The sequence below is a fragment of the Carettochelys insculpta genome, chromosome 11 (genome assembly GCF_033958435.1).
Source record: "Carettochelys insculpta isolate YL-2023 chromosome 11, ASM3395843v1, whole genome shotgun sequence".
In the NCBI taxonomy this organism is placed as follows: domain Eukaryota; kingdom Metazoa; phylum Chordata; order Testudines; family Carettochelyidae; genus Carettochelys; species Carettochelys insculpta.
In genome coordinates this window covers 3504674-3532472 of record NC_134147.1, presented here as the reverse complement: position 1 = coordinate 3532472, position 27799 = coordinate 3504674, and the positions used below count along the sequence as shown (strand labels likewise).

The 27799-nt window shown below is 42.7% G+C and overlaps 1 protein-coding gene across 1 annotated transcript in view; it reads left to right on the top strand.

Moving 5' to 3' along the window:
* The window catches only part of RAD54L2 (RAD54 like 2), an 83528-nt gene that overhangs the window by 15901 nt on the left and 39828 nt on the right, over positions 1-27799 (top strand). Inside the window, exon 2 of the mRNA XM_075005080.1 lies at positions 18070-18273. Within this exon, the coding sequence (XP_074861181.1) occupies positions 18126-18273 (148 nt within the window). The 5' untranslated portion in view covers positions 18070-18125. The remainder of the gene's footprint in view (positions 1-18069; positions 18274-27799) is intronic.

Sequence of the window (27799 nt, the reverse complement as noted above, 5' to 3'; positions counted from 1 at the left end):
ATCTGGAAGTAAATATAAAATCACTGCAGGTAACTTTTGTGGATGATAGTTATTGGTGGAGTGATGTAGAGAGGGCAGTCAGAAAGAATGGTCTGGGTTGCATGGTAAAATAGGACCATTCAAACAAAATGTGTTTCAGTACAAGCCAAATGTAAAGTTATACATCTAGGAATGAGGAGGGCAGGCCATATTTACAGACTTGAGGGGCTGGATCCTGGAAAGCAGCATTTAGGAATTTTGATGGACGACAGCTGACTATGAGCTCCCAGTGCTGATGCTGTGGCAAAAAAGCTAATGTAATCTGTTAATGTAGGAAAGCAAATGGTGAAAAGAAAAAGGCAAATGTCATAACCGTACTCAGTTCTGCTGCTGGCATTTTAAAAAGGATGGAAAACTGGAAGGGTGTATAAGAAAGCCAGAACAATTATTAAAGAAGAATGCCTTATAGTGAGAAACTTAGAGCTCAGTTTGTTTAACTTGTCAAAAAGAAAATTGAGAAGTGACTTGATTAGAGGTTATAAGTATTTTCCGGGGCAGAATATACAGGGTACCTGTGTGCTCTTTATCTGAGAAAGAACCAAAGGCTGGAAGTTAAAGCTAGACAATTTCATTTTAGAAATTAGGCGTCATTTTAACAGTGAGGTTGCTTAATCAATGGAACAAATTACTAAATGAAATAAGTGGTGGATTCTTCATCTCTTGATGTCTACAGATCAAGACTTAATACCTTTCTGGAGCACGTGCTTTGAAGATGTACACCGCTATACATAGGTAACTAAGGGAAATTTACTGATCTGTGCTATTCAGTTCAGACACTAGGCAATGTAATGGTCTCTTATGCCATTAAACTAATTAGTAGACTGGGGCACTTGATTATTGTGGGGGTGTTTTACTTACAGAATTGGAAACTTTTCTTCCAAATGCAGGTTACCTTTTTCTGCCAGAGGAATACATCTGCTTATGAAATGATCCACTTAGTTGGGGTTTCAGAAACTTTTATGACTTTTTTCCCCCTAAATACTTTGGTCTGTGGGGTATTTTTTGGGAAGGAATGGGGGAAAATTACAACCTCCTTTTCTTGCTTTTTTAACAAGTTGCAATGCCCCCCTTCCTGGCTTCCTTAGGAATTGTCATGTGTACGCTGACAAAAGACACTCACCAATAGTCTGTAGGAAGTTTTATGTTGTGACTATAAGGTCCTAAACTAATTAGTTTCTGCAGAAAAATTAATTTCACAGAGAAATTGTTTCTAGCCCCTGTAATGCTGAATAGCCTTGTGAGTGTGAATTGAATGCAGAGTGATGCAATGTTGTCTTTGTGTCTGCTGACAAATTATCAAGCAGAACAAGAGGGAAATTAACAGATTTCTGGGGAACTGTGAGGTCAAAAGGACACTGAGAACAAGGTTAAAAGCCTTGCCCTCAGCAAAGAACCACCTAGAGGTTGCTCCCATCAGTACTCTATCCACCTGAGGTCTGCAGCTACCCTTTGTCTCCTAGGTATTATTTCATGGAGGATAGGTCCATCAGTGGTTATGAGCCAAGACGGGCAGAGCTTGCATCTCTAGCTTCTGTTCGCCAGAAGCTTATAATGGGCAACAGGGATAGCTCACTTGATTACCTGTTTGGTTTTGTCCCAGAACCTGGCAGTGGCCACTGGCTGATGGTTGGTGGCATGCTGAGTTAGATGGACCTTTGGTCTGACCTGGTATGGCCATTCTTATGTTCATAAAATAAAGGCAAATAGTTTATTCTCTGTTTACGCAACTTTGTTTTTCAAGTTTCCTTGGCCAAAAGACTCACCAATGAGAGCTGTTGTTGCAGGAAGGTATTTACCTTTTTATCTTTTAAAGGGTCCCTCTCTCGCTCTTTTATTTTCCATCCCTCTCTGCTACTTTGCCATCAATGAAGAGGCAAGGGGGAAGGAAGGAAGTTGTAAATTTTCTATCTTGTGCTTATGGTCACTGCAAGTGGAAAAAGAACGGAGGGAATAAATGTGTTTATTCCCCTGGCCCCCTTTGTGATCACCGATAGCTGAATCAGTGTTAGGAGTATTTCAGTTAGTAGAATACAAATTTGGGGTTGGATTCTCTCTCTTTCTGTGACCCTAGTGTGCTGCAGTGGTATCAGAAAAGGGCTGGCAGAGCCCAGGATCAGCTCTGGAGAGAATTCACCATGATGCAACCTATGTGAAAGGTAGCAGAAAGCCCTGTGCTAAGGGTGGGCTACATTGTTGGAGGAGACGACAGATTGCTGTAATTTAGGTAGCCCTTTCACGCAGTCTGTTAAGATGGGGGGCGTCCCTGGCCTCTGCATTACTCTGGGCTGGGGAAGGCATGATGGTGACTTAACAGCTGCATGAAGCACTTTCCTCTCCCTTCAGGCTTTGAGTTTTTTGTTGTGCCTCCTGGAGAGTTGTGCTTTACTGTGATGCAGAACACATGACAAACTCTATTAAATCTGCAGATAGTTTGTATCTTCTGTTTCCCAAGTCTACTGGAGCTTCCTGTTAGTTTTTAATTGTTTTACTTTTATTGGCTGCAGTCCTCCCTTAGACATATTCAGAGTGCACCACATTCTTCTAAGCAAATCCTCTGTTTTCCCAACATTACGTTGTACTGTACTACAAAAATCAGAGACAAGTAAGACCCAAAAATAAAGCATCTACAATTTGAGTAACAGAAAATCCAAGAGAAACGAAGGGTCCTGTGGTGCCACAGGACCCTTCGTTGCTGTTACAAATCCAGACTAACACGGCTACCCCTCCGATACTAGAAAATCCAAGGTATCTCTAAAATAATTTAGTTGACTTGTCTCACAGAAAATTACCTGTCATCTGAATTGGCAATATTCTTAAATAACAAGCAGTCATGCAGCATCTTAGAAACGAACACATTTATTAAGTATTATCTTTATTTTTTTACTGTGATAACACATTTTTACTCCAGATTCATAATAATAAAAAGACAGCCGATTTCTTGTAAAGGAAGAACTGAAATCCCTAATGTGTTCTTGCATCTTTGAATGAGAATATCTTGTGTTGCCATTTTCTAACTACATATTGTTGTGTTTTTTATTTTTATATGTGTAAATTGGTACCTTGTTTGGTGTGTTAGCTGTAAGAAACACATTTTAACACTTAGTTGTTTCTGTGGTTTACACTTTTGTGGATTTTGTTAGCAGGCTGTGACACATTTTTTGTTTTGTATGTGATTTATTGTTTTATTGTGTATTATGTCTATTTGTAAAAATGCTATTTTTAATTTTCTTGAAAATACAGTAAAATATACATGGAGGAAGGAAACAGCCTCTGGTGAGTTTTACAGTTGCTGTTTAGAATTGTGTCAGTTCTTTGCTGCTACTGCCTGGAATACAGAAATCAGAAGATGGGAGAGAGCTAGATTAGGCCTCTTCTCCCTTCCTTCGTGGTGCCTAGTTTCAGGAGATGGTAACTAAAACAAGTTGCTCTTGAGTTTGGCCAAGTTAAAAGGAAAGGCCCTGCCATTCTGACCCTAGCTTCATGTCAGTGTGGATTAAGGTTCTGCTTCCCCATGGGAATCTGTTCAGTTTAAACTCATCTCCTCCGTCTATATCTCTTGTTTAATGGGCCCCAATTGAAGTCCCCTCCCTCTAGGCCTGGCATGTACCGGTGTCTCCAGTTCGGGGCAGGTTTTCTTTCTGCCTGCCTGAAGCAGATTTTTAAAACCCTTCTTTGCCCCTCTGAGCGTCAGGACCAGCATATCACCTAACTTTTCTCCAGCAGCTGTAATTGAACATTTGAGAGGTCACTTGTTGTTCAACCTTCTATTGGCAAGAAGGCGAATGGGGAAATCTCTCAAGTTTCTTTGCTATAGTGCACCCTAGGAAGCTTAAAAATATTATTTGTACTCAAGGAGATGGTACTCTTGAACCTCTTTAATCTGGCAACCCTGGGAAATTATATGCCAGGTTAAAGAATGTGCCACACAAGGGAAGGATCTGGATGTGACAGGGTGGCATGCTTACCTTGCACCCTACTCCCAGGGGCACACATGGTTCTGTGCTCCCTGCCACTCACAGGCACCACACCCCACTGCCGCACATCACTTTCATATTCTTTTTCTAATAGCAAAAAACAAAATGAAACAAAAACAAAAAAACACTAGTCATAGACTTCATTCATATTCCTTCCCCTCTCTGGCTTCAAGAACAGATCCTAATTACAATTAATTTCCTTTTTTTTTTTTTCATAGAAGCTTTTGGCTATCTGGTAGTGCATAAAAATATACTAAACTCCAGAAGGTTGTTGGCTTTTCCAAAAACAGAAACCTCAGACTAAGATTATTGAGGCAAGACTCACTGGGAAGCCATAGGATGATGATTTATCTTTCTTTGAACTAAAAATAGCTAATTTAAAGGTGAGAATTCTCTTGTCTTTCCTCAGTAACAAACTCCATCCGTACTGTGCCGCTGGTTATAAGATGATGTGTAAGCTTTGGGTCAGGACAGTCACATGTTTTCTTTAAAAATAAAGAAAGGGTGACTATCTTGAGCTCTGAAAATGTAGCACTGTTCTAGTGACTCAGAAAGGTGAGATCAATTTGATGAAAACGACCAACCTTTGAATCAAAGTCAAATGTCTATTTCACTTTTGATGTCTGGAAGTTGTCTATATTGCTCTTTTTGTTTTTTTTTTTAATTGATGGAATTAACATCACTTTATTGGTTGTGATCTTCTGTTTAGTGTTTCTTCTGTCCCGAGTTTTTGAGAAATGTATCTTTTATTTAGATGAGTGGGTGGTAAAAGGAAAGTGTCAAAGTAGAAGCAGCTGTTCATCTGCTTATGAAAACTGTCCACAGATTACTTTTCAAACTCTCTATTCTCTTACAACATTATTGTAATATCTTGAATGCTGCTTCGCCTGCTCAGGAGCAACATGAAAGTTGTACGTGCCTTCTGTAGAGAGATGTCTGAATTTTCACACATTGGTACCTCCGTAAACAGCACCTTCCACGGAGCTGTCAGCCACGTAGAGCAGGGATGTCAAATGTGTGGGCTGGATCCGGCCCAATGAACAGTGCATGCCAGCTCTAGCCCCCACCAGGCTGCTGGATTCGACCCCAGCCCTATGGATTCTGGGCTCAGGGACACAAGTCCCGCTGGGCTCTCTTGCACAGGACCACCAGCCCCCCGGCAGGGGTCACCCAGCCACTGGCCCTCCTCCCACTATCCTCCGAGCCTAGGGCTGTCTGGTCCGGTAGCATTCATGGTGTGGCAGGACCATGGATTTTTCTGAATGAGAGAATCCTGGTTTCGGGAGGTGTAACCTGTAAAAGTATGGCCCTACCAGATAGCTTTAAGTTTCTTGCATAGAGATATCGAGCATTCAGGGTAAGTGGATTGAAAATGATATTATGCAATCATTCAATTGGAAGATGACTAGATTTCAGTATGTTCCCCACACCTGTTAGCAGAGGAGAATAATTTAAAGGACAATCTGATGACAAGATGTTGGGAGGGAAGGGCTGTAGATAGAGATTGGCTGATTGATTGGGCTGTTACTTGAAGCATTCATAGGGAAATTCAACACAGCAGAAGAGAATCTGGTCTGCATTGTGAAATTCCAAATACCTCACGTGGGTCTGTTATCCTTGCAGAAAAACTCCCCAGAGAAATTAATGTTCAGTTGGCAGTCTTCAGTTACATTCTGGCAATCATGGGACAATAGTCAATACACTTACATTTTGCCAGTAATTGTAACCTTCCGTCTAACTGAAACAGTGCATGCTGTTCTTCAAGGAAAGCAGTGGCAGTTGAGGCCCGTTTTGTATTGTGGTTTGTTTTATGCATGTCCCTATAATAATCTAGCTAGTAAAATCATCACAAAGCTCATCCAGACTCTCGCTAGGTCTTTGTCTCCTATATTAACTCTTCTGATGCCATAACAAGAAATCGCTTTGGCATTATTGCCCCTTTGTCGTGCTTAGAGATTGCCTGGAGCAGCATCATATGTGACTCATGTTGATGAGTGTGGTCAGGTCAGATCCCTGCCCCCACTAAAATGGTATCTGGACATAAAATGTTAACGCTGATAACCTCTCCCAAAGGTTTCCCATCAAAATTGTTAGTGATCTCTGGGCTGTGAATTACTGTGTTCTTGGTCCCAGTAAATGTTCATTTTTATTTCCATAGTCTGCCTCTTGTAGCCAAAAAATAGTTACCTGCAATGGCTTATTAACAAAGCAAAATCGCAAAATATTTACCAAACTATAGACAAAGCTAGGGGTAGCTTTTCATACCTTGTACTAACTCAGTCCTTTCACTCTGCTGGACTGTGATGTAACACAGAGGATTCCAGCAAAATAAGTACCTACTTTACAAGAAATGTGACCTAGGTATCTTCCATGAAATGAGAAAAATCTCAGTTGGTCTCATTATAGACAGATAAATGTTTGGTGGATTCCTTGGCCCTTCGCCTTATCCCAGAACTGCTCCCACCTAACCCCCCATCTCCCTTTCAGTAGTAGCCACAGTGACCATCATTTCAAGTGTGGATGAGGACTTTCTTTGCAAGCCATCAGTTTTGTTTCTTGGACTGTCCGAGGAAGCACTTGTACAACAGCATGAGAACCTCCCTCTTTTTCCCAAGACCTGAGCAGGCTTCCTTTACTGGCAAAGATAAGGAGAAACCAGAACTAGAATTCCCAACTGGGTTCCCTCTGTAACAAGGCACAACACTGTAACTTCGCAGCTGCCTGCCATAGAACCATCCTGACTCGTTGTTGGGTAATTTGATTACTACTAAGCCGTTATCAGACTGTTTAGGTAGCTTCTGTCACAAAAAATTTCCTGTCTCTCAGGGCTTGTCTACCTTTCCAATGCACTGTGCTGTAACTTTCTTCTTCACGTGCAAAATTTCTCCCGCCTCCTGGGTGGAGCTAACTACAGCGTTATAAAGCACCAGCGTAAACAGGCTCCCAGTGCTGTTAGCTACTTCCCTCCTGGAGGAGGTTTACCTACAGCACCAGGAGAGCATTCAGCTCTCTCCCAGAGCTGGTGCCATGCACACATGGCTGCATTAAAGCACTACCATGGCTGCACTTCAAACTTAGTAATGTAGATAAAACCTTACTCTGTGAGTAGACAGTGTCCAGTACAATAGAAACTCCCTTTGAGTTGTGGGTTTTAGGTTTAATAGTTAATAATTACAACATTAATCTCTGCTGTTAGTATGAAAGAATCTTATTTTTAAATGTGCCTTTATGATAAGAGGGAGAGACGGAAAACAGACAGTAGGAAATCTTGATCTTTTTTCTTCAGAGAACTGTGGATGAAATAGAATGTGGTGTTTCTTATAGAGAAGGATGCTGTTAATTGTGCATGAGCTCCCCTGAAAAGGAAGGTTGGTTGTTATTCAAACAATAATGATTCTATGTGAAGTCTGTGTTTCTGAAGGTTTTTGATACTTAAACAGATTTTTAACTTAATGTGAAACTTAGTCAAAATTTTTAGTCACTGGGGAATTCTTGTGTGTTTCACCATGAGGAGCAACTTAACCAGTTTAGATGTGCCATACAGTAAATGGAAGTTTGTAACACGAAGATGACAGATTACTTTTAATTTCGGACCTGGTTGGACGGTGACCAACTACCAAAGCCATGTGTGTTGCTTACCAAGAAGTTTATTTCTTGCCTGAGCAGAAGTTTCCTTTGCCAAGTCACAAGTGGTGGCTGGGGGAGTTTTCCATTAATTCCTTCATTTCATTATTTCTTTTAGCCGGAAACAGATAGAATTTTTTTTTTTTCAAAATTTTGAAACCAAGATAATTAGTTTTCAGTCAGTGCTGAGAAAGTGAAAAGGTACAGCAGCAAAAACAAAATCCTCCTGAAAATTCTGGCTAGTGAAATGCGGAAACATGACCCAACGCACTGAATAGCCGCAACTTGATCCTGATTTATCAGTGATGCGGTGCCATATGACTGGTGCTTCTTAGGCACAAAGGTACATGAAAGGAAGTAACAGTAACTAATCTGTCTAATGGTAGGTAGAGAAAGGTGTATGAATGCTGAATTCTCTGGATAAATTAACCAGGTATTCCATGGTTAAGAAAACATGCATTTTGCCCCATGATGAAATGGGAAAAGTTTGTCTGTAGGCAGCACGCGTCTCTGTGAGATAGTTGTGCAAAGAGATGAGCAACAATGCCAGCAAATCCCAGCTGCTGGTGCCACAGATTAATTTTGTAGTTCTCTACTGATCAGCGGTGATTTTCTTCAGAGACTGGCTCATGGGGTTTATGCTCCTAGCACTGGCTTTGTTTTGATAGCCTTCCTTTAATCAGTTCCAAACCACCCTTCCCTGCATACAGCCTAAACTTACAGGAGAATCTTTTTAAATTCTGTAGTCCTTCCCTCTTGGGTAGAATTCATCCACCTATTGCCAGTGATTGGGTGAGGCTGATAATCACAAAGAAAATATTTGACATGTTTCTTATGAACTGTGTTTAAAAGGACAAAATTCAAGAGCCAGAAAGATACATGACAGTTCTACAAAGTTACTAAGGTAAGGGATTGGATTTTGTTGGCTTGCAATGGTATCAGAGCAGAAAATCTTCAGTGGAATTACTCTGGACTGGGAGCATGCCTCCCCCCCCCGAGTTTGTGGTCCAAAGAGCTCATACTCTGATGCAATGCAAAATGACATAGAAGGCCACAGTTCAGGTTTGAAAGCATGTAGAGATGTCCTGGTCAGCACATCAGGGTCCAAAGGTCTTGCAGAAGAATGTCATATGATGAAGTGCCTGCCTTTTAAGTGATCCTCGAGTCCAATTTAATATAGCTGAAAATCAAATCTTTTAAAAAAAATACTCAGTGTTCTTTAGAGCAAAAACATAGCCCCTTTCTGTTGGGTCCATCCACCAATAAATAGCATTTCAGTAGTTAATACTTGATGAAGATTTTTTCTGTAAATGTTACAAAATACCTACCTTGCTTGTAGTAGTAGTGTCTAGGCCCACACCATATGGGGAACCTTAAGGGGGAAAGTACACACACCCTGCCACCGGAAGCAGCTATATGGCAGGCAGCAGTTGATTGATTAGCTGTCTGTGCTGCTGCCTGTGTTGTGTAATGATCTGCAGATGCTGCCGTTGACTTGCGTTAGCTCTTTTTGTTCCGAATCACAGTGGGAACTGGCCCTTATGTAATGCTGATTTTCACACACTCGGTTCCAGCACTGTCTGTGAGCAGGGGGAAGAATTAGCTTTCTCCTCCTTCTCTTCCCCCACCCTCTCTAGCATGTTCTTGTTTTCATCTCTCCAGGCAAGAGCCAGCGTTAGACTGCTTTGGTGTCATGATGTTTTGTTTAGTAGTTCACGTACCTAAAGTGGGGTGGGCAGTTAGGGTTCTGCGGGCTGGTCCAAGCTTCCCGATGTTCATGTTAGCTGGGAACAGGAAACAGTGGCCAACAGGAGCTGTGAGCAGCCATTCCTATGGACACACAGGTAAATAAATCTTCTGGTGAGCCTGCTAAGGCTAACCACATCTGGCCCAGGGACTGCTTATTGCCCATCTCTGACCTAAAGGGGACAAAGGGCTGGGTCATGAATTTTCTTCAAAAGATGGCACGCAGGGGTAGATTTCTAAAGAACTCCTTTGTTTTTTCACTAGCCTCTGCTCCTTGCAAATCACGTTGGCCAGCAGCAGTCAGATCTCTGATGGGCAATGAAGAGGTTCTTCTGAACATTGGGTCAGGATGCAGTGTGAACCCAACCTCAAATGCAGTTTGCTGTATAGCGTCTCAGATTATCCCAGGCCTGTGGCTGCATTTTCTGTCTGAAGAGCTGTACAATAAAGCAGCATTAATAAAGTTCAAGTCAAAACTTCTCCCTGAGCTTTGCTGCTCCAGTCGTACCTACCTGAAGAACTGCTACACCACTTGCTTAATTCTTGTAGTAGCCAACCCCTCCCACTTTGCATGGGGCAGAGCGCCAATGACCGGTTTGAGTAACCATTTAGCCATTCCCGTCAGAATAAGTACCTTCTTCCGGGGAAGGTGTTCCACATACATGCAGTCAGCCTATTAGAGGCAGCTTTCTTCTGCCAGCAGTATACCGCTTCGGCATTGACTTTTCAGTTACACTTTTAACATAGCGTTTGTTTCCTGTTGTGAACATGATGGCCGATGGGGCTTGCCTAAGGACTGTCAATGCTAAAGACAGGGGTTGTCCAACTTCTTCACAGTGTGGCCCACCCTTTCACAGAGACTGTTGTGGAAACCTACCCTCCCATTTGTAATTGTACTGACCATTTTTTTTTCTGTTCTGCTTTAATACACCCTTGTAAGAAGTACATCAGTTGCCTCCAGAGTATGTTGTTAGTGATTAATGTGTCAGTATTTAATGTATACTTTAGCAGCTTTGATGTGATTAAACAGGTGGGAAGAAGAGCCAGCATCGTGTGAGCAGCCATCTCTTCACAGACCACCCTCCGGTTATCCATAAGGCACGGGTGAAGAAGTTCTGCTTAGATTCCTAGTAGTCAGATACAACAGAATGAGTACATCCCTTTTGTGAGGACAGCAGAAGGATCTGATTGAAATCAAGATTTACTCAAATTATAAGACAACTTAAATTTTCCTAAGCAGAAGTTCCATCGCATTTTGACTCATATGCTTGCTTTGTTTCAAAATGCAGACTGTGAGGCATGTGCTGTTTGAAAACATGCTTGTACCGTTTTTGAGCAAGCACTTGTTTTCATGTGATGCAACAGCACCAGAATGACCGAAGAAATATAATTTGTGGAGCTGTTAATATATTGTGTGAGGTAAATTGTTAGAATGAAACAACACCCCTACTCCTGACATCTTGAACTTTCTGCCATGTTGGATTTTTAAATTAAACGACAAAATATTAATTGCTTTGTCACTTGGAAATTACACAAACTTTACCAATATATTTTTTCCTGCTGAGCACCATTAATGAATGACATCTTCTCTAACGATCTGTTTGTATGTTTTGTGCTTGTGCATGACATTAGATACTTGACGTTATTTATTTTTATAGTGCCAAATGTACGTTTTTTCACAACCTGAATGCCAAGACAGGAATACTCATCCCCAAAAGAAGCCCGTTCCTTCACCTCATCCTTGTGCAATAACTGGCAAATGATATAATGTGACACGTAAATGATTTTTTCTGAATTGGCACAGAATTAGAGTTGAGGGAAATTTGTTTTACTTGTCCAATAGTGCAGTTTCAGGATGATTGAAATTATTCATGAATCTGGCAGATAATTTGAACTGAATAAAAAAGGGGAAAAATTTTTTTAAAGTGAAAATGCTTCATTTTAACATTTGGTTTTCAAATGAGCTGTCTTATTTAGAGAAATATAAATTCAGATTGACCTGATTTTAAATTTTTTTGGAAAAGAAATTAAATGAAACTTTTTTTTCCAGATTTTTTGGTTGAACCGCTGAACTAAAAATGGTTTCTTCTGTTCTAATTTGAAGTAGCTGTTTTACCGTGAGTTCTGTTTACACAAATGTCTTTGCTCAAAAATTGCATCACACGGGTCTCTAACCCTGGGGACAAGCCATGAACTAAGAATCTCTGCTCTCATTTTGAAAAAAAAGGAAAAATGTGAGTTTCTCATTCTCAGGAGCGTGCAGCAAAACTTGGAAGGGACAATGAATTATGGATCTCAACAATCTTAAGTAACCCCTTATACACTGATTTTTAAAAATATATTCGTTAAACACATTGTATTCATGCTGTGGAAGCACCTAAAGCTCTAATCCAGGATTGGGCCTCTGAGATGCACATTACCCTAAGAAGATTACAATTTAAAATATTCTACTTAAAAAACTTCAACCCCCAACAGACCACCCCCACCACAGAGCTACTTTTATTGTCCCTAAAGAGCAGGGCGTAGTGTCTGATATTAGGCCTTGGATATTATTGTGATGTTTAGCTGGTACAGGCTTTGACTCCCTGAACAGGAGTAAACACAAAAGGTTTTCTCTCTCTATTGAGCCAGCAAATGAATTTTTTTTCGGGTTTTCTCAATGGCTCCTCCCCCCCTTTACTTGGCAGCCTCACAATTTCTTGAAATTTGTCCAGGATCATGGGTTTGGTAATATAATCTGGTGATGTAGAGCCCTTTATTTATGTCTTAATGCTATCTGCGCTTTTTCTCTTATCCCTGGGTCCATCCCAGTTTGCCATCTTTCCTTGTTTCTTTCCATTCGAGGGCCGGGAGGCTCATAAATTGATTTTAGTGTGGGAAAACTGGAAAGTCCAGATGAACAGTAACTTTGGTCAGTAATCTGTTTATCTGTTGCAAAGTGCCCTGCCAGCAGTGATTAAATGTGTGTGAGAGGTTGGACTAACCCTGCCATAAAACAATAGAGGCAGATGCAATCTGGATATGTTATGTAATTCCCCTTCGAGAAGGTTCAGAACTGGGTCGGGTCTTTGTAAGAAATGAAGGCAGGCTGGTGTCTGTAATTCCTACCTGCCTGTACAGTGTTCAAGTTGCATATCCTGGTTTTAAAAGGCAAACTGAAGCAGAGCTTGTGAAATTGACAATTGTTAGGGGAGCTGCCAGGGTCCTGAATGGAGGGGGGGCAGGAGAGCCCGCCACATATAGAAGAGTTTATCCTTTAGCAAACTTACATTTTACCCCTGCTGCTGATTTCGAAGTGTCTTAATAAGTTGTGTGTTTAAAAAAAAAAAGCTTATCGTCTTTTTAAAGTGTCCTTGCTGTGGTTAATGGACGGCTTCTGTGTTTTTTATTTTACTTGCGGAAATACGGACGGTACGAAGACCTACTCTATCTCTCTTCAGCACTTTCAAAAATATTTTTGTGACTTATGTTAAAAAATTGAGGCGTGAAAGGTGAAACAGGAAGATGCAAGTGCTGAGAGTAAAGATTTATTTTGAAGCCTGTAGGTTTCATTTAGTATGATCAGAACATTTTCCTGCTTTCCTCTTCCTCTCCCTCCCTCTCTCTTCTTTATGGAAGAATAAGATCATAACTAACACACCAGCAACACTTAATAATTATCACATTCCCCATCTTTTTGGTTCGTGTGCTGTCTATTTAGAAAGCAAGGCTTATGGGAGATAGATGTTGCGTTTGTGTTTCTGGCAGAAGCCTCTGCTTTGATTGTAAAGTGCTTGGTACTTTTGGTAATATTTAAATAAAATAAACCTTACTGAAATCCACGGGTGTATCTAGTCATGGACTATTGAAAGGTAATCATAGTAGGCCTCTTTAAAAACGGGACTAGCAAGGACCCAGGGAATTATAGACCAGTCAACCTAACTTTGATATCTAGAATAAATTAGTAATCAGTTTGTAAGCACCTGGGAACAATAAGACCATACATAGCAGCCAGCATGGATTACTCAAGAACAAATCCCTTTAAACCAACATAATTTCCTTATTGGACCTGGTTACTGGCCAAGTGGATGCAGAGGAAATGGTAGATGTGCCATATATTGATTTTTAGAAACATTTTGACATAGTTCCCCATGCCATTCACATAAGCAAACTAGGGCGGACGGTCTAAATAGAAGGTGGGTGGAACATTTTTTTAAAAAGATTGTGCTCAAAGAGTAGTTATCAGTAGGATCCTGCAGGAATCTGTCTGGCTCGTGTACTAGTCAGTGTTCTTTCTAATAACCTAGAATGGAGTATATGCTTATAAATCTGCATGACACCAAACTTGGTGGGCTGGAAGCACTTGAAAGGAGACTGCTACAATTCAGGAGAATTGGTCTGAAATCAGGAAGATGAAACTCAGTCAAGGTAAGCGTAAAGCCATACACTGAAGGAAAAAAATCAGATGCACAGTTTTCAAAACGGTGACTGTCTGCTAGCTTCTATACAGAAAAGGATGTAGGACTTACCTTGGATCACAAATTGAGTGCCAGTCAGCAATGTGATGCAGTTGTGAAAAAGGCTAATATCAGTTTGGAGTGTGTTAACAGGAGTGTTCGTATGTAAGACAAGGGAGGTAATTCACCTGTACAGTTCAGGACTGGTGGGATCTCAGCCAGAATACTGTATCCAATTCTGGGAAACACATTTTAGGGAAGTTGCGGATAAATTAGAACAAGTGAAGAGGAGAGCAACAGAAATGATAAAAGGTTTGGTGAACCTGACCTATGCGAAAAGATGTTAAAAGATGCGGGGGAGCATATTTAATCTTGATGAAAGAAGACTGGGCAGGAATCTGAGAAGCCTTCACATATGTTAAGGGCTTTATAAAGAGGACGGTGATCATTTATCAGAAGGGTAGCCGAGTTAGTCTGTATCTTCAAAAACAACAAGTCATCCAGTGGCACCTTATAGACTAACAGATATTTTGGAGCATAAGCTTTCGTGGGCAAAGACCCGCTTTGTCAGATGCATGATCATTTGTTCTCCGTGTTCACTGAAGGTAGGACAAATGTCTAATAGGAAGGGAAATGTAAGGTAGATATTAAAAACTTTCTAGGTGGTTAATCTCTGGAATAGGCTTCCAGGAGAGCCTGTGAAATCTGCATCATTAGAGGTTTCTAAGAACAGGTTGGACAGAGGTGTCAGGGCTGTTGTAGGGTTTACTTGATCCTGCTTCAGCACCCAGGGATGGACTAGGTGACCTTGAGATCCCTTTCTTACTAGCATTTCTACAGTTCTGTGATACCGTGCAAATGAAGATGTGATTGTAGAACAGGTAGGCGTACCCCTGCTAATTAAAATCTAGCTTGCAGGAGTCAGAATAGCAGTGTAGATGTGGTGGCAAGCACTTCAACACAGGCTCGCAGAGTCCACATCCAGTACGTGGGCTGGTTGATGGCCTGTTCTGAAATGCCTGCTGTGACCCACCTAGGCTAAATTAATGTTATTACAGGTGTGTGTATCCATGATACAATCGCACCTTCACTTTCAGTGGATACAAACACTGAGTGACACTTACCTCCCCCTGCAGCCTCCCCCAAGAAAAACAATCCAGTGAGCCAACAGCACCAAGCTTGTTTCTGTGAATTGTGTAGAAAACAGTGCAGTTTCCCTGATGCAGGTCTGAAAGCAGCCTATTTAAGCTAAAACAAAATCAAAATATTTTTAGACCTATCAGTTGGAAAGTGTTTTTTTGCTGCTTACAGGTGCAGATAAATTGCTGCTTTGAAATAAACATCAGAACTCAGCATTGCACTTATTGTTAAGGAGAACATTTTATGGTAAGCTGTCTTATGCTTCCTTCTTGTTTCCCCACCTCTCAATAGCTGCTCTGGTCAGTTATGGGTGATCCAGAGCAGTGTTTCTCCATCTTTTTGATGCCAGAGATTGGCAAGCTGCCTTCCTAGACTGTGCCGGGAAACCTCAGGGACCAGCATCAACCTGTGAAGCGATCATAGAGAGACACCGATGCTAGAATGTGGCGCAAATGGCAATGACTCCGTGGACGGCTCCTTAGCTGGAGCGAATTGTCATGAGTCCATTTCCGTTAGTTGAGCTGTGTGCTGTATCTGCCTTTTATGGCACTCTGACAACCAAGCTATATAGTTCTGTCCACTAAGCAGCTGTTGAACTGTGAGAACTTTTGGTTGCTGCCACCAAACAGAATTGAGCCTACAACCTAGTAGCGAAAGACTCTGTATCACCATTCTAATCCCCCCAGCCATCCTCTTCCCTTGGCTTCATTTTTTGTTTTGTAGCTTTTAGCTCTCCCCTTGGCTCTTGCTGTCACACTCAACTGTTACCCTGGCCTAGATCAGACTGAATATTTCATCTGGAATAATTCTAACAGATTTAGCAGTTAGATGGTATTTTTTTCAAGCCTTATTTTACAGGGTTGTGGGTTGTTTCTTAACTTCCAGCATGTCCAGCCTACAGTGTTTAGCAAGTCCATGACCAGGGCACTTCAGTCATACAAAGCATTAATAATACACCAGAGAATCATGAAAACTTTATGTAGATGTTGAGAGCTTTCATGTGATTCTGTTTTAACTACCTGGAAAAGACTTCTAGAGATTTATGTCTTTTTTTTTTTTTTTAATGTATTTTTCTGGTTCTCATGTATGTTGCTGCTTAAATCTTAAGTGGCGTAAGTGCCCGTGGCAAAGCAAATAATTAACAATGCATGAAGAACAGGGAAAATGTTTGGTAAGGCACATGGAGGGCCATGCTGGTTATGCTGAATGTTAGTCTTTCACAGGGTCAAGTTTGAACACATCTTCAGCTTTTTCCCAAGGGTGGACTTGCTGTTGTGCGCCGTTATTTTCATTTTTCTCCTTTGCCACTTTGCTTTCCACCCACCTTCTCCAGTATGAAGCTTGCCTAGTCTTAAACAGCTGCCATATGGCACTGTTCTCCTGGCAACACAGATGACGCATTTGCAAAAAGTCAGATCTAACATGAAATCCACACAGGGCAACAGGTGGCCTGAGCTGTCAGACCTGTGCCTTTGTGATCACTTTGGCCTTTCTTCCTGTTTACTTTGTCAGTCAGTGCATGGCTCCTACTGGGACAAGCTGAGATGGGACTGGTTTGAGTTTCTCCGCAGCTCATCATTCCTGGCCCATCCCCTGCAGGAAGTAGCTGTAACCTGTCTTTTTTTTTTTTTTTGGGCTGATGTGTTGTTATCCCTCCCAAGCTTTTTATTTTTCTCCTTTCCTTCCTTTAGAAAGGGATGGTGCAGCTGATGGATTCTGGATCCTTGTCACAGTCTTGTATTAAGGGAACATTATCTGCAAGATAACAAAAGTTGAAGACAATCATACACTGCAGTTATGGGCTGCAGGGTAAAATCCTGAGATACATGCTCTATAGGAGAAGCTGAACTGCTGGATCAGGAAGAGGTGGCAGATCTACCCAATCCGCTGTGTGTTTCCTGAAATTGACTTTTTCGGCTAGCATTTCAAACCTAGGCTTAAGACAAACAGCAACACCTGAAATCAAATGCGGAGCTCCCTTTCATCTTTAATATGTGTACAGTTGCATAATATTTTGGAATTGTTTTAGGGGTTTGCACTATTTTAAAAGTATTTCTATTTTAGCATCAGTTTATGATGTCAATATTCACAAGAGGAATCTAACAATAACAAGCAAGATGTTCTGGCTTGAGTGATTAGTTGCCAAATGTCAGATGAGAGTCTAATACAGGTTCCAGAGCATTAAGCCTTCATCATCATTGTATTTTGTGGCTCGGATATCTGACTTTGTCTCTTTCATTTCATACTTTGAGTAACATGTTTGGTTCTTTGGGTGCCAAGTTAAGTTTCCAAAGTGGGTGGGTGGGATTTGGGTGTGTAGCAGGGAAAGGGTGGAATTGAGAGCCATAGTTTTTTCTAATTTATACCATCAGTCTGTGGCTTCCGAGTTACTTGCGACCCAGTCGGCACATGTAACCTCCTCAGGGCCATAAGGGTAGTATCGTATATTGTGTGGATGCAGCCCACGTGTGCAGCCACAGTGGAAAATAGGTTAGAAATTACTGGTATAGAGAGCAACCAAAAATATATATGAGGAGGTAGAGAACACCCGGTAGGATAAGGGTGTGAAGAGAAATCCTCAGAGAAATGACATCAGTACCACCGATGTAAGAAAGAATAGGTGGAGTGGAACCAGAAAGGGGAAAAAATTAACAAAAGTAAGAAAATGTAATAAAATAAATAATAATAAAAAAGTAGTATGGCGGCATGTTACGACTAAGTAAAGCACATTATGAATAGTTCACACGTTTTCTTTGCATTCTGCAGGGTTTGGCCTTGGTGTGTGGCTTCTCTCATGGAAGCATGGACAGATTTCACCCTGGCTTCGTTGCTTAATTTTTGAGAACTGGCTAAATTTTTCATGCCCTGACAGGAACTCGTGCAAGATCTGTCAGTAGATTAGATGCAGGGCACTGCCTGCCTTATCCCCTCTGACGATTGTGTCTGTGATTCTCTGTACTAAGAGGAGTCTGATACTTGGGATAGATATTAACTGTAGTTATGGCACCACACAAACCTCTGGTGGGCTACGCTTGGGGGGCATTTGTATCTGAAATTCTGCATGAATGAGTTTTTTGTTTGATTGGATTTTTTTTTCCCTACTCTTGCAGGGCTGCCTTGCAGTAGGCCATGAGCAGGTAATGCACAAGGCGCACCACTGGGAATCATGTCGGACGAGTCAATCTCAGGGAGTGATCCAGACCTGGACCCAGACTTGGAGCAGGACGATATGGAAGAGGAGGAGGAGGAAGATGACGAGGCAATGGAAGAGGACAATGATGGGGATGACGAGGAAGATTTACTCGATGAGAATGGTAAGTGATTGAGGAGGTAAGAACACACACATCCTTTACCATGTATAATCACTGGACCTGCTAATTCTCACTGTATGGCTGTGGGGAGCGGCATGGAAATAAAAGCTGAATAGACAGTCAAGGAAACAAGTCTCTGCTAAGGTTTTTGCTGAGCGTGTCAAGTGTAGAGATTGCTCATGCATCAAACATTTCCTGGGGAAAAACGTTGACTCTTTTTAACTTTAAATCTTTCTGTGGTGTTCTGTCTTCACTCTTTCGGGATGTCCGTGATTCCTTCTGATTGCAGTGGCTGGAATTTAAATTCATTTCTTTGTGGGGTGGCACTCTTCTCTGATTATTATTAATAAAAATTAATTTTTCTGCGTGAGAAGAAAAGGATTAAACACATTTTTAAAAGTTGGCTATTTAGGGTGAATGATAAGAAAAAAAAATGGAACAGAGTACTGTAACAGACGAAATTGTGAATATTGGCATTCAGATGCTGTTCTCCAAAGCCACCAGTTGTTTGTATTTAAATCTGGATTTGGAAAACCTTCGTTTAGTATTGGCAGAATGAAATAACAGCCATGCTGTCCATTTAGTTGTTCTTAGTCTGGTCTGATGTAGTACTAAATGTTTGTGTCTCATAACAGAAAGGGTCACAAATTGTTTTAGTTTAACCTTGTCTCAAAGAAACCTGACTTTCGGCAGTGGGGTCTGTGGTTAGAGACGGGGACAGAAAATAAAGACTTCTGGAATATCTACTTGGATGGATGTGTGTCTGTGGCTGATTCTGTGTGATCGTGAGCCTATGGTTAGTCTTTGGAGGTCCCAGTTTCCTAATCTGTAAAATAAGGATACTTTGCTTCACAGGTTCGTAGTCTCCACTCAAGTTTGTATAGAACTTAGATATTCTTGGATATGTATTAAAGAAGTGCCTAACTCTATTAAAAGGACACTGGGTCAGTTTTGCCCATAACGGAAGTGTTTTAAAAATAAATATACTTGGGAATTTTGATAAATAAGTTGTAATGGAAAAGTGTTTTTTTCTTTAAATCAGCATTCCTCTGGGTATATTTTGCAACCCACAAATTACAGCATTTTGAAGATGGTGCATGAAATTGAAAATGCAATTGGCTTGAAACTGACTAGCATATTTTCATTGTCCTAGTTTGATGGAAATGGAAGAAGTACAGAAAACAGAAGAAAAAAACTAATTAGATTTCCAAAATAATTTCAGTTTTGCCAACCTTGTGTGTTATCTGCAAAACAAATAAGGAGACCAAAAATGAGAACTCTTGCTCCTCTCTGCTTCTGTGAGCACAGGCGTGCTTGTGCCAAAATCCACAGAGCACAGCTCTTGGCAAGTGGCAAAAGGGCAACCCAGTAGCATCTTGGAAAAAAAATTCTCTCTCGGTGTCCTGCTATGTTGATGTATTTGAGGCAGGTTTCATCCACAGTGTCCTGCTAGGGGGCAGCCCCTCCGGGGAAGATCAGTGGGTTCTGTAGGCTGAATCCCCTGTTACATATGTGGGTCTGGAAGATGAGGCAAATCGCATGATTAAGATAACAAATTTTCCCTTGTCTTTTTGGGTCTAGTGCCCTATGTAACAGTTACCCAGGTAGGAGGGCTTGGAACCCTGACTTAATATGCTAGCATCCTGTAATTTGGGTTGGTAACTGTTCTGTGTACAAATCTAAATGAGGACCACAGGAGGGAGGCTGCCTGAGTGATTGTAATATGCAGCATGGGCTTTGTCATGTCACTCCCAGGCTATTAGAGAGACCAAGTAGGTGAGGTGATATCTTTTTGTGAGACAAATTTCTGTTGGCAAGAGAGACAAGCTTACCCCGAAGTGCTCTGTATAACCTGCAAAGCTTGTCTCTGTCACCAACAAAAATTGGTCCAGTAGGACAGGGGTGAGCAAATGTTTTATGTCGGGCCCCACTTTTCACCCCCTGCAGTCAGCAGTGGAGTCCTCAGGGGTGGGGGCCGTGCAAAGGAGGCAGGGTTACCCAGAGAACAAGAGAACAGAGTGAAGCTGAACATCGGAATGTCAGGTAATAGGACAGAAGGAAAACCCCAAAGGCTGTGAGCAGTGTTCCCTGTACGCTGTGAATGGGGGAGGGGGAAAGTAGATACCAGTACACATCATTGACCCCCAACACCCAAAGCGCACAGTGTGAATGCTCAATCCCCCCAACACCAAGAGCCGAGCCCGAGCGTCAGCAGTTCGGTTCAGTTTCAAGGAGTCCTTGCCTGAAGCAATCTGGTTGCCTTGTGGAAGGCACTTGGCTCCTTGCAAGAGCTTTCTCCATTAGATGTCCCTCCCATGCCCTGCACCAGGACATCTGAGGCTCCTGAGCAGCTTTCTAGGTGCTCAGGGGAGGGCAGTGACTGAGCTTGCCTTACCAGGACCTAGCCAGATGCACAGCAGTGCTGGCTCAGAGGCTTGCAGGCCGTGATGCACTACTCTGCAGGTTGGGTCACAAACTCAGTGTGGACAAGCCTCCAGGCAGTGGGGCACCCCAGTAAAACCTTGCACACCAATGGGCAGCAATGGGCCAGTGTCTCCGAACTGAGCCCTGGCAAACGGCAGCCCGCAGAGGCGGACACAGCTGGGCTCAGGTGGGGAGTGCACACCACTGGCTGTGTCCAAGCCTCTTGAGCTGGCACTGTTGTACCTGCTCCTGCTCCTTGCTCTGCCCAGTGTCATCCACCATGACCCCACAGCACAGCCCCAGCAGCAGGCGGCACAGGACTCAGCCCAATCCTTTCTCAAGTGCTGCTTTCTCAAGTGCCGCCATCTCTCCCCAGGCTTACACAAAGGCCGCCTCAGTGCTGCCGCTTCTCCACCCATTGGCCAGGCGCTGTGGAGGCACTCAGACAAGCCCAGTCCCCTGCTCAGAGAGAGGACCAGTGTTGCACAGTCTCGGCTGCAGCCGGTGGGCAGGCCGGGGAAACCCAGTCCTGTTAGCGGGGCAGGCCGGGAAGTTTCTTGTTTCATCGCTGTCCCACCTCTTAGCACTTCGTAGGACAGGGCAAGCAGTTCGCAGCCAGAGTCCTCCTGGCCCTGCAGTAAACATGAGGTAAGTCTAATCAGGGGTGAGAAAACTTTATGGGCTGCCCCCCACTTACAAAATTGCACACCCGTGCAGTAAGGGATACTATCTCGCCCACCTTGTGTGTCTGATTTTTTTTAGTCTTATCAAACACTATTTTGGGAATATTTGTGTAAAAGGCAAGAAAGGGCCTTGTTGCTGAAAAGAACATGTTGTTGCGGGGGGAAAAATACATTTTTACTTGCACTTTTCCTGCTGTTCTGTGCTGGTCTGTTTTTCATCCATGGTGAGCGCCGGTCAGTTCTAGAAGGACTATCTGTAAGTGGCCACTGTGAATACAAGGAAGAAAGATGGATGACTTCCAGTCTCTCCTACTGCTAACGGAGACCACCTGTTCTAATGAGGGCGAGTTGTTTCAAGAGGAAAGGGGGCAAAGGTATCACTTTTCCTGCTTCCCAGAAGGTTCAAGAGTAATGATTTAACAGCATTTCTTGGGGGGTGAGTGGACGTTGGCGGAACAGAGATCCCAGGATCCATGGATTTCTTTTTCTTCTTCTTCCTGCTGGGCAGCGTAAGACACTGCACCTGCTCCTAGGGGAACATTGTATTTGTATTAGATGGTTCCCTCTGCTGCAGTGCAGGAGCATAGCAAACGGTATTGCTCCTTGCATTCCGCGTCAGCTCTGTGATGCAAGTAGCCTGAACAGTTCGGCCCGGATGGCGTGTGACTGGAAGCTGGGGGAGGTGGCAGGGGAAAAGTGGCCTGGAAAGGAGGCTCCTCTGCTTCTGGAGGTGGGGATGACAGGAAAGAAAGGGTTTGCCTGTCGCCTCGGAGGGTTTTGAAATTGATCAGGAGGACTTGAGTTTTGTTTCTGAAAATGTCATAACTGGCGCTACTGAATAATAGTGTATAAATATTATTTGCAGAGCAGGAGAGCTTATTTTGGTGAGTGGCTGGGGTGTGTGATCTCCCCCTTGTCTCCTTCTTTGCTCTGTTAGAGAATTCTACACTGCTCCTTTTTATTGTGGCTGATTAGATCTGGATGCAGCTCCTTCGGGAGCCCATCAGCGTTATTTCAAAATCAGCTGGGGGGGAACTCTTGAGTGAGGCAAGCCTCTTCTCTCAGTGAAGGTGGTTGTTTGAGAGTAATGCTGTGTTGCATTACAAGCTTAGTAGACAAACGTGACCCTTCCTTCATAGCAGTAGGTTTTGCTGCTCCAAGGTAGCTGGGTTGGCTTTTTAAAATTATGTTTGTAATGACTTTCTGTAAACTATTTTCCAGTAAAAGCAGCTGCTCATAGAAAGAATGGCATCTATCACAGCTTGGCCATATAAATAATTTGTGCCATGTGATTTACTTGCTCGTTAACGTCCTGTGTATTGGCACTTATTTAAACTTGGTGGGCTTTTCCTTGCTGAGAAATAAGCCTCAATATGCAAACCCTGATGGGTCACAGTAAATAACACCATGTTGAACATGACTTACCACTCTTTGACAACAAGGACTGCTGTTCATAATAAAAACAGGCTGCAGCAGGTTGCGTCTCTGGGGAGGGCAGCGTGTCCAGGCTGAGGTGGCTTGGGTCTGCGGGGATGGCGGGGGGCGGTGTGTGTGTCAGGCTGTGACAGGTTGGGTCTGTGGTTCCAGTACGGTTTCAGGGTGCGGCGGATTGGATCTGCTGTGGAGGGGGGATAAGGCTCGCATTAGCAGGGGGGAGTTCACTCATCTAGTGAACAAAGGTAGGTGTATGCGTCCCTTGTTTTAGCGAGTACTCATAAGTAGAGTACTCGTTTAATGAGGGATGAGTGTATAGACGTATAGCTAACAAGCAGCATTACTGGTGAGAATAAAAGGGATGTTGATGCTTTCGTTTTAATGGTGGGAAGAGTTATTAACACAGGTTGGAGAGGAGTGTTTGGTCTTTTATAAAAGTGGACTAAGTCTGTGGTCCTTAATCAGATAAAAATACCATTAACTTCAATGGGAGCTCTGCTTGAGTAAATAAGACTTGAGGTTTGGCTCCTTATTTTGGACCTGCCAGTAGTACCTGTTTGGTACAGTGAGTCTTAGATTTCTGTTGTAGGAGAGCCTAGTAACTTCATGCAGGTTGAGGGGATTGGTCTTGCAGACCAAGCAACATGTCTGCAGACAGGCCGTGTTCTGTAGAACCTCACCGGCTCCTGTCAGAACCTGCCCTGAATGGTGACACTTGCTAGTTCTGCACTCGGCAGCAGTGACACTGAAAATCCATTCTCTGTGGCGTGAGAAGAAAACACAGCGTCATTTCGATTTCTTTTTTCCTTTTCTGGTAAATCTGGCACAGGCCCCTTGACTGAGTGCCTGATTTTCTCTTTGAACTTGTGATTGGTGCTTGTTTTGCATTGAGCATGTTCTGCTGGGGGTATAAAGGAGGGAGGGAAGTGGCATTTCAGTGGGTGTAGGATTCACCTTAGTCAGTCTTGGAGGAACATAGAAAGATATTACAAGTTTAAGTAAAGACGAGGGAGCACCTTTCTGGCTGACTCCAGCATTTCAGCTCCCCCCATGAATTGGGTTACTCAGTGTTACCTAAAACATTTCCATTCGAGTGGGCGTGGCCTGAATGCTGACGTGAGAGGGAAGGGCAAGGCCCTCCCTCGTTGGCCTTTCAGGGTATTACAGACTAATGATGCTTCAGGCCCATATGTCAGGCTCTCTCGCTGCATTTAGCCTTGCAAAACTCTCGCACTCTTGCTTGTAATTTTCAGCAGATTTTATACCAAAAGTTTCAAGCGAAAGTGATATTCTTGTGTCCCCCACTCCATCTCTCGCCCTCCTTGTCTCCAGCTTTCTGACAACAGCTTCCTTTCTGAGAGAGTGGCACAAAATGTTATGTAACCCTGAGCAATGACTTGCTTTACTTCTTTAAAAGGAGGTGATGCTGCCAGAGCTCTTTTTTCCCCCAAATCCAGTGATTCAGCTGCTGGGTCTTGCTGTCTCGTAAACAAGATAGACTTCTAACTACTACTTGTTTTTTTTCCCCTTTTGATTTTGCATAGAATACAAAAGGAAGATCCTTCTCTGCAATTTCAGAGAAGCCCACATGCACTGGTTTGTGTTTTCCATGCTTGTGTGTCGATTCTTTACAATGTTCCTTTCACATGATGGTCCTGAACCCTCCTGAACATGCAAAGTAACAAAATTGTCTAGGGAGTAGAGGAAGAGCTGCCAGATGGAAAAGAAATATTTCTTTATTTCTCTTTTCCATTTTGTTCATATTCAGGAGACTCAAGTTTTGTCACTGTCCCAAAAAAGCATTAGTGTTGTTTTTCCATAAATGTGCCTAAAAGTTGTCAGGTGCTTTTCTATACTAATACGTGTTATTTTTCATGTTGTCCTTCACAATCGACTTTCCATAGCTCATAATCAATTTGAATACAGTAAACCCTCGAGAAGCTCCATTTCGATTTGCACTTAACTCCCCTTAACGTGAGTTAAGTGCAAATTGAAACTGTCCCCCTCCAGCCGCTGCCTTCCCCAGCGTGGCAGGCACACGCTGCTTGTGGCATGGTTTCTTCCAACCCCCCAGTTACGTGAAATTCAATTTACGCGGAGATTGCCCAGGACGAGGGGTTACTGTGATGTTAATTCTTTGCCCTTGTATAGTGCCTTTTATTTGCAATTTTAAAAACACTTCTGGGACACGAATGAAAGAAGCTTCATAACAACACAGTGATATTAGTGTTGTGTCTGTTGTACAGGTGATGGGTGGATAGTGATTTGGCCAAGATCACCTACAGGTTGGACTTCTCTTGTCCAGCACCCTCGGGACCTGACCAGTACCAAATGAGCAAATTTGCCAAACCTTGGGAAGTCGATATTGGCTGGCACATTACCAACACAGATAAATAACAGCACAGATCACTGAGAGTCAGGACTGGTGGCTATAAACAGAGTTTATGGGACCACAGGGAAACTTGGGCACACCCATGACAAGTGGTTGTCTGGCTAACTAAACTCATGCCAGATTATGGATGTTGCCGGACGAGAGAGTTCCAGATAAGAGAACTTCAGCTTGTAGTGAATAAGTGATGGAGATGGGAACAGAATCCAGGAATCTTGACTCCCATCCTCTGGTCTTCCTTTTAGAAAACTGAAATGTGTAACAAACACAGTTAAACACCTTTTTGTCTTAAACTGGTTTAATTTCTCTTTAATTTCAACAGGCATTTAAAAACCACCAAACCCTGGTGGCTCAAGCTAAATCAAAGATGGGACTTATTTTACTATAATTTACATTTTGCAGAAGTGCGGGAGTGAATTTGGAGGAAGACCTTTTCAGTTAAATGCCAAGATAGCTTTTGTGGTTCTAAAAATAAATTATTTCTTTCAATATGGTTAAAATCCTCCTTCAGGAGCATGAGGCTGAAACTAAAAACTGTCTGTAGCTGTGATAGTGCTTTCTGGCTTGCAAAAGGTGTTGCATGTATGGATAAGTGTCTTCAATTTTTGTGGTTTTGCTTCCCTTTATGTACTCTTTGGATTGTAATTGTTGGATTGTTCATGGATACTGCAGTTGAGCGTGTATGTGAATTAATGTGGGGAAGGAGGACCCAAACTGACATGATCAAAGAAATAAAGGGAAGAAAGTTAGTCAAATTTTGCACCAATGGCCTGATCCAAAGACCATTAAACTCAGTGGAAAGACTTCCAATGGGGTTTGAAGGAAATTTTGTTTAAAAGGACCCAACAACCCCAAAACTAAAGTCCATATCATCGATACAGTAGACTCATGACTTACATGATTTTGATTTACGCATTTCTTGCAATTATGTGAGTCTAAATTGTGAATAGCAGGGAGCTGGGAACCAAGGGGCAGCCTGGCTTACCTCTGCTTGCAGGAGCCAGGAAACTGACCAGCGCTGCTGCACCAGGTTCTTCACTCCCTACTGTTCATGGGAGTAGGGAGCCAGGCTCAGCCAGGACCAGGGGACCCAAAGGCAGCAGGGCCCCTCCCTCACCCAGTCCCAACTTATGTGAAATTTGACTTATGTGTGGTTGCCCAAGAACTCAACCTACACATAAGTCAGAAGTCTACTGTACCAGAGCATGTTTTTGGTCGAACTTGAAGTAGTTCAGAGACTGTAGATTGATTAGCATCATCTGTTTCTCCCCTGCATCTTCCCTACATGAGGGCATGGGATAACCCCGTGTTTCATGTACCAGAGGGGTAGCTGTGTTAGTCTGTGTCCTCAAAAACAAAGAAAAGTCTTGTGGCACCTTACAGACTAACAGATTTACTGAAGCATAAGCTTTCGTGGGCAAAGACCCACTTCATCAAATGCATCGTGTTCTCATGTTTCCATGATGGTGATAAGAACATAAGAACGGCCATACTGGGTCAGACCAAAGGTCCATCCAGCCCAGTATCCTGGCTGCTGACAGTGGCCAATGCCAGGTGTCCCAGAGGGAGTGGACCGAACAGGTACCAATCAAGCAATCTCTCTCCTGCCATCCATCTCCAGCTTCTGACAAACAGAGGCTAGGGACACCATTCCTTACCCAGCTTGGCTAGTAGCCATTAATGGACCTAACCTCCATGAATTTATCTAGCCCTTTTTTAAACCCTGTTATAGCCCTAGGCTTCACAGCCTCCTCTGGCAGGGAGTTCCATAGGTTGACTGCGTGCTGTGTGAAGAAGAACTTCCTTTTATTCGTTTTAAAGCTGCTGCCCATTAATTTCATTTGGTGTCCCCTAGTTCTTCTGTCATGGGAACAAGTAAATAATTTTTCCCTTGTTCACTTTCTGCGCACCACTCATAATTCTACACATCTTTATCATACCCCCATGATGAAGTTAGGGGGAGAGAGTGATGTTTTGGGGAGCACCCAAGTCAATAAGAGGGTCTGTCACCACCTGCCCTTAAATCTTAAATGGGCCTTTATGGTGGTCCAAATCCCTGACACTCATAGCCAGCCCACAATCACAAGGTCTCACCCTGACTTTCATCGAGCTAGTTGCTCCTTGCAAGGTGATACCAGAAAACATCCCCCCCAGCCCCACCATCCGGAATCTCCCCAAATTTGTCCTCACTGAGTTCTAACTACTAATACTTTGACTGTTCCTCACTGGTTTGTCACCCCCAAAGACGTGAAACCAGCCCGCCCGCACACCTGTTTTTACCAGTTTGTTTGGGTATGTATATGCCACATGGTTTACACACTGGAGACCTGCTTGGGGTAAAAGGAAACCAAAAAGTTCTTTAATAGCTAAACTACAGAGGCAAAGATAAAACAGAAGTGAAAGGAAACATAAATCACAACACTGAAAAACAGGCCTAAAAATGCAACTTCAGGCTTTTGCTTCTATACTAGAAAAAATCCCTTTTTTAACACAAGTTACTTCTTGCTTTGAACAGCAGAACGGAAGGAGTGCATACCAGTTATCGGCCAGGACTAGCGCATAGACTATTGTTTGTCAAAACAAAAAAAGCAGTCAAGTA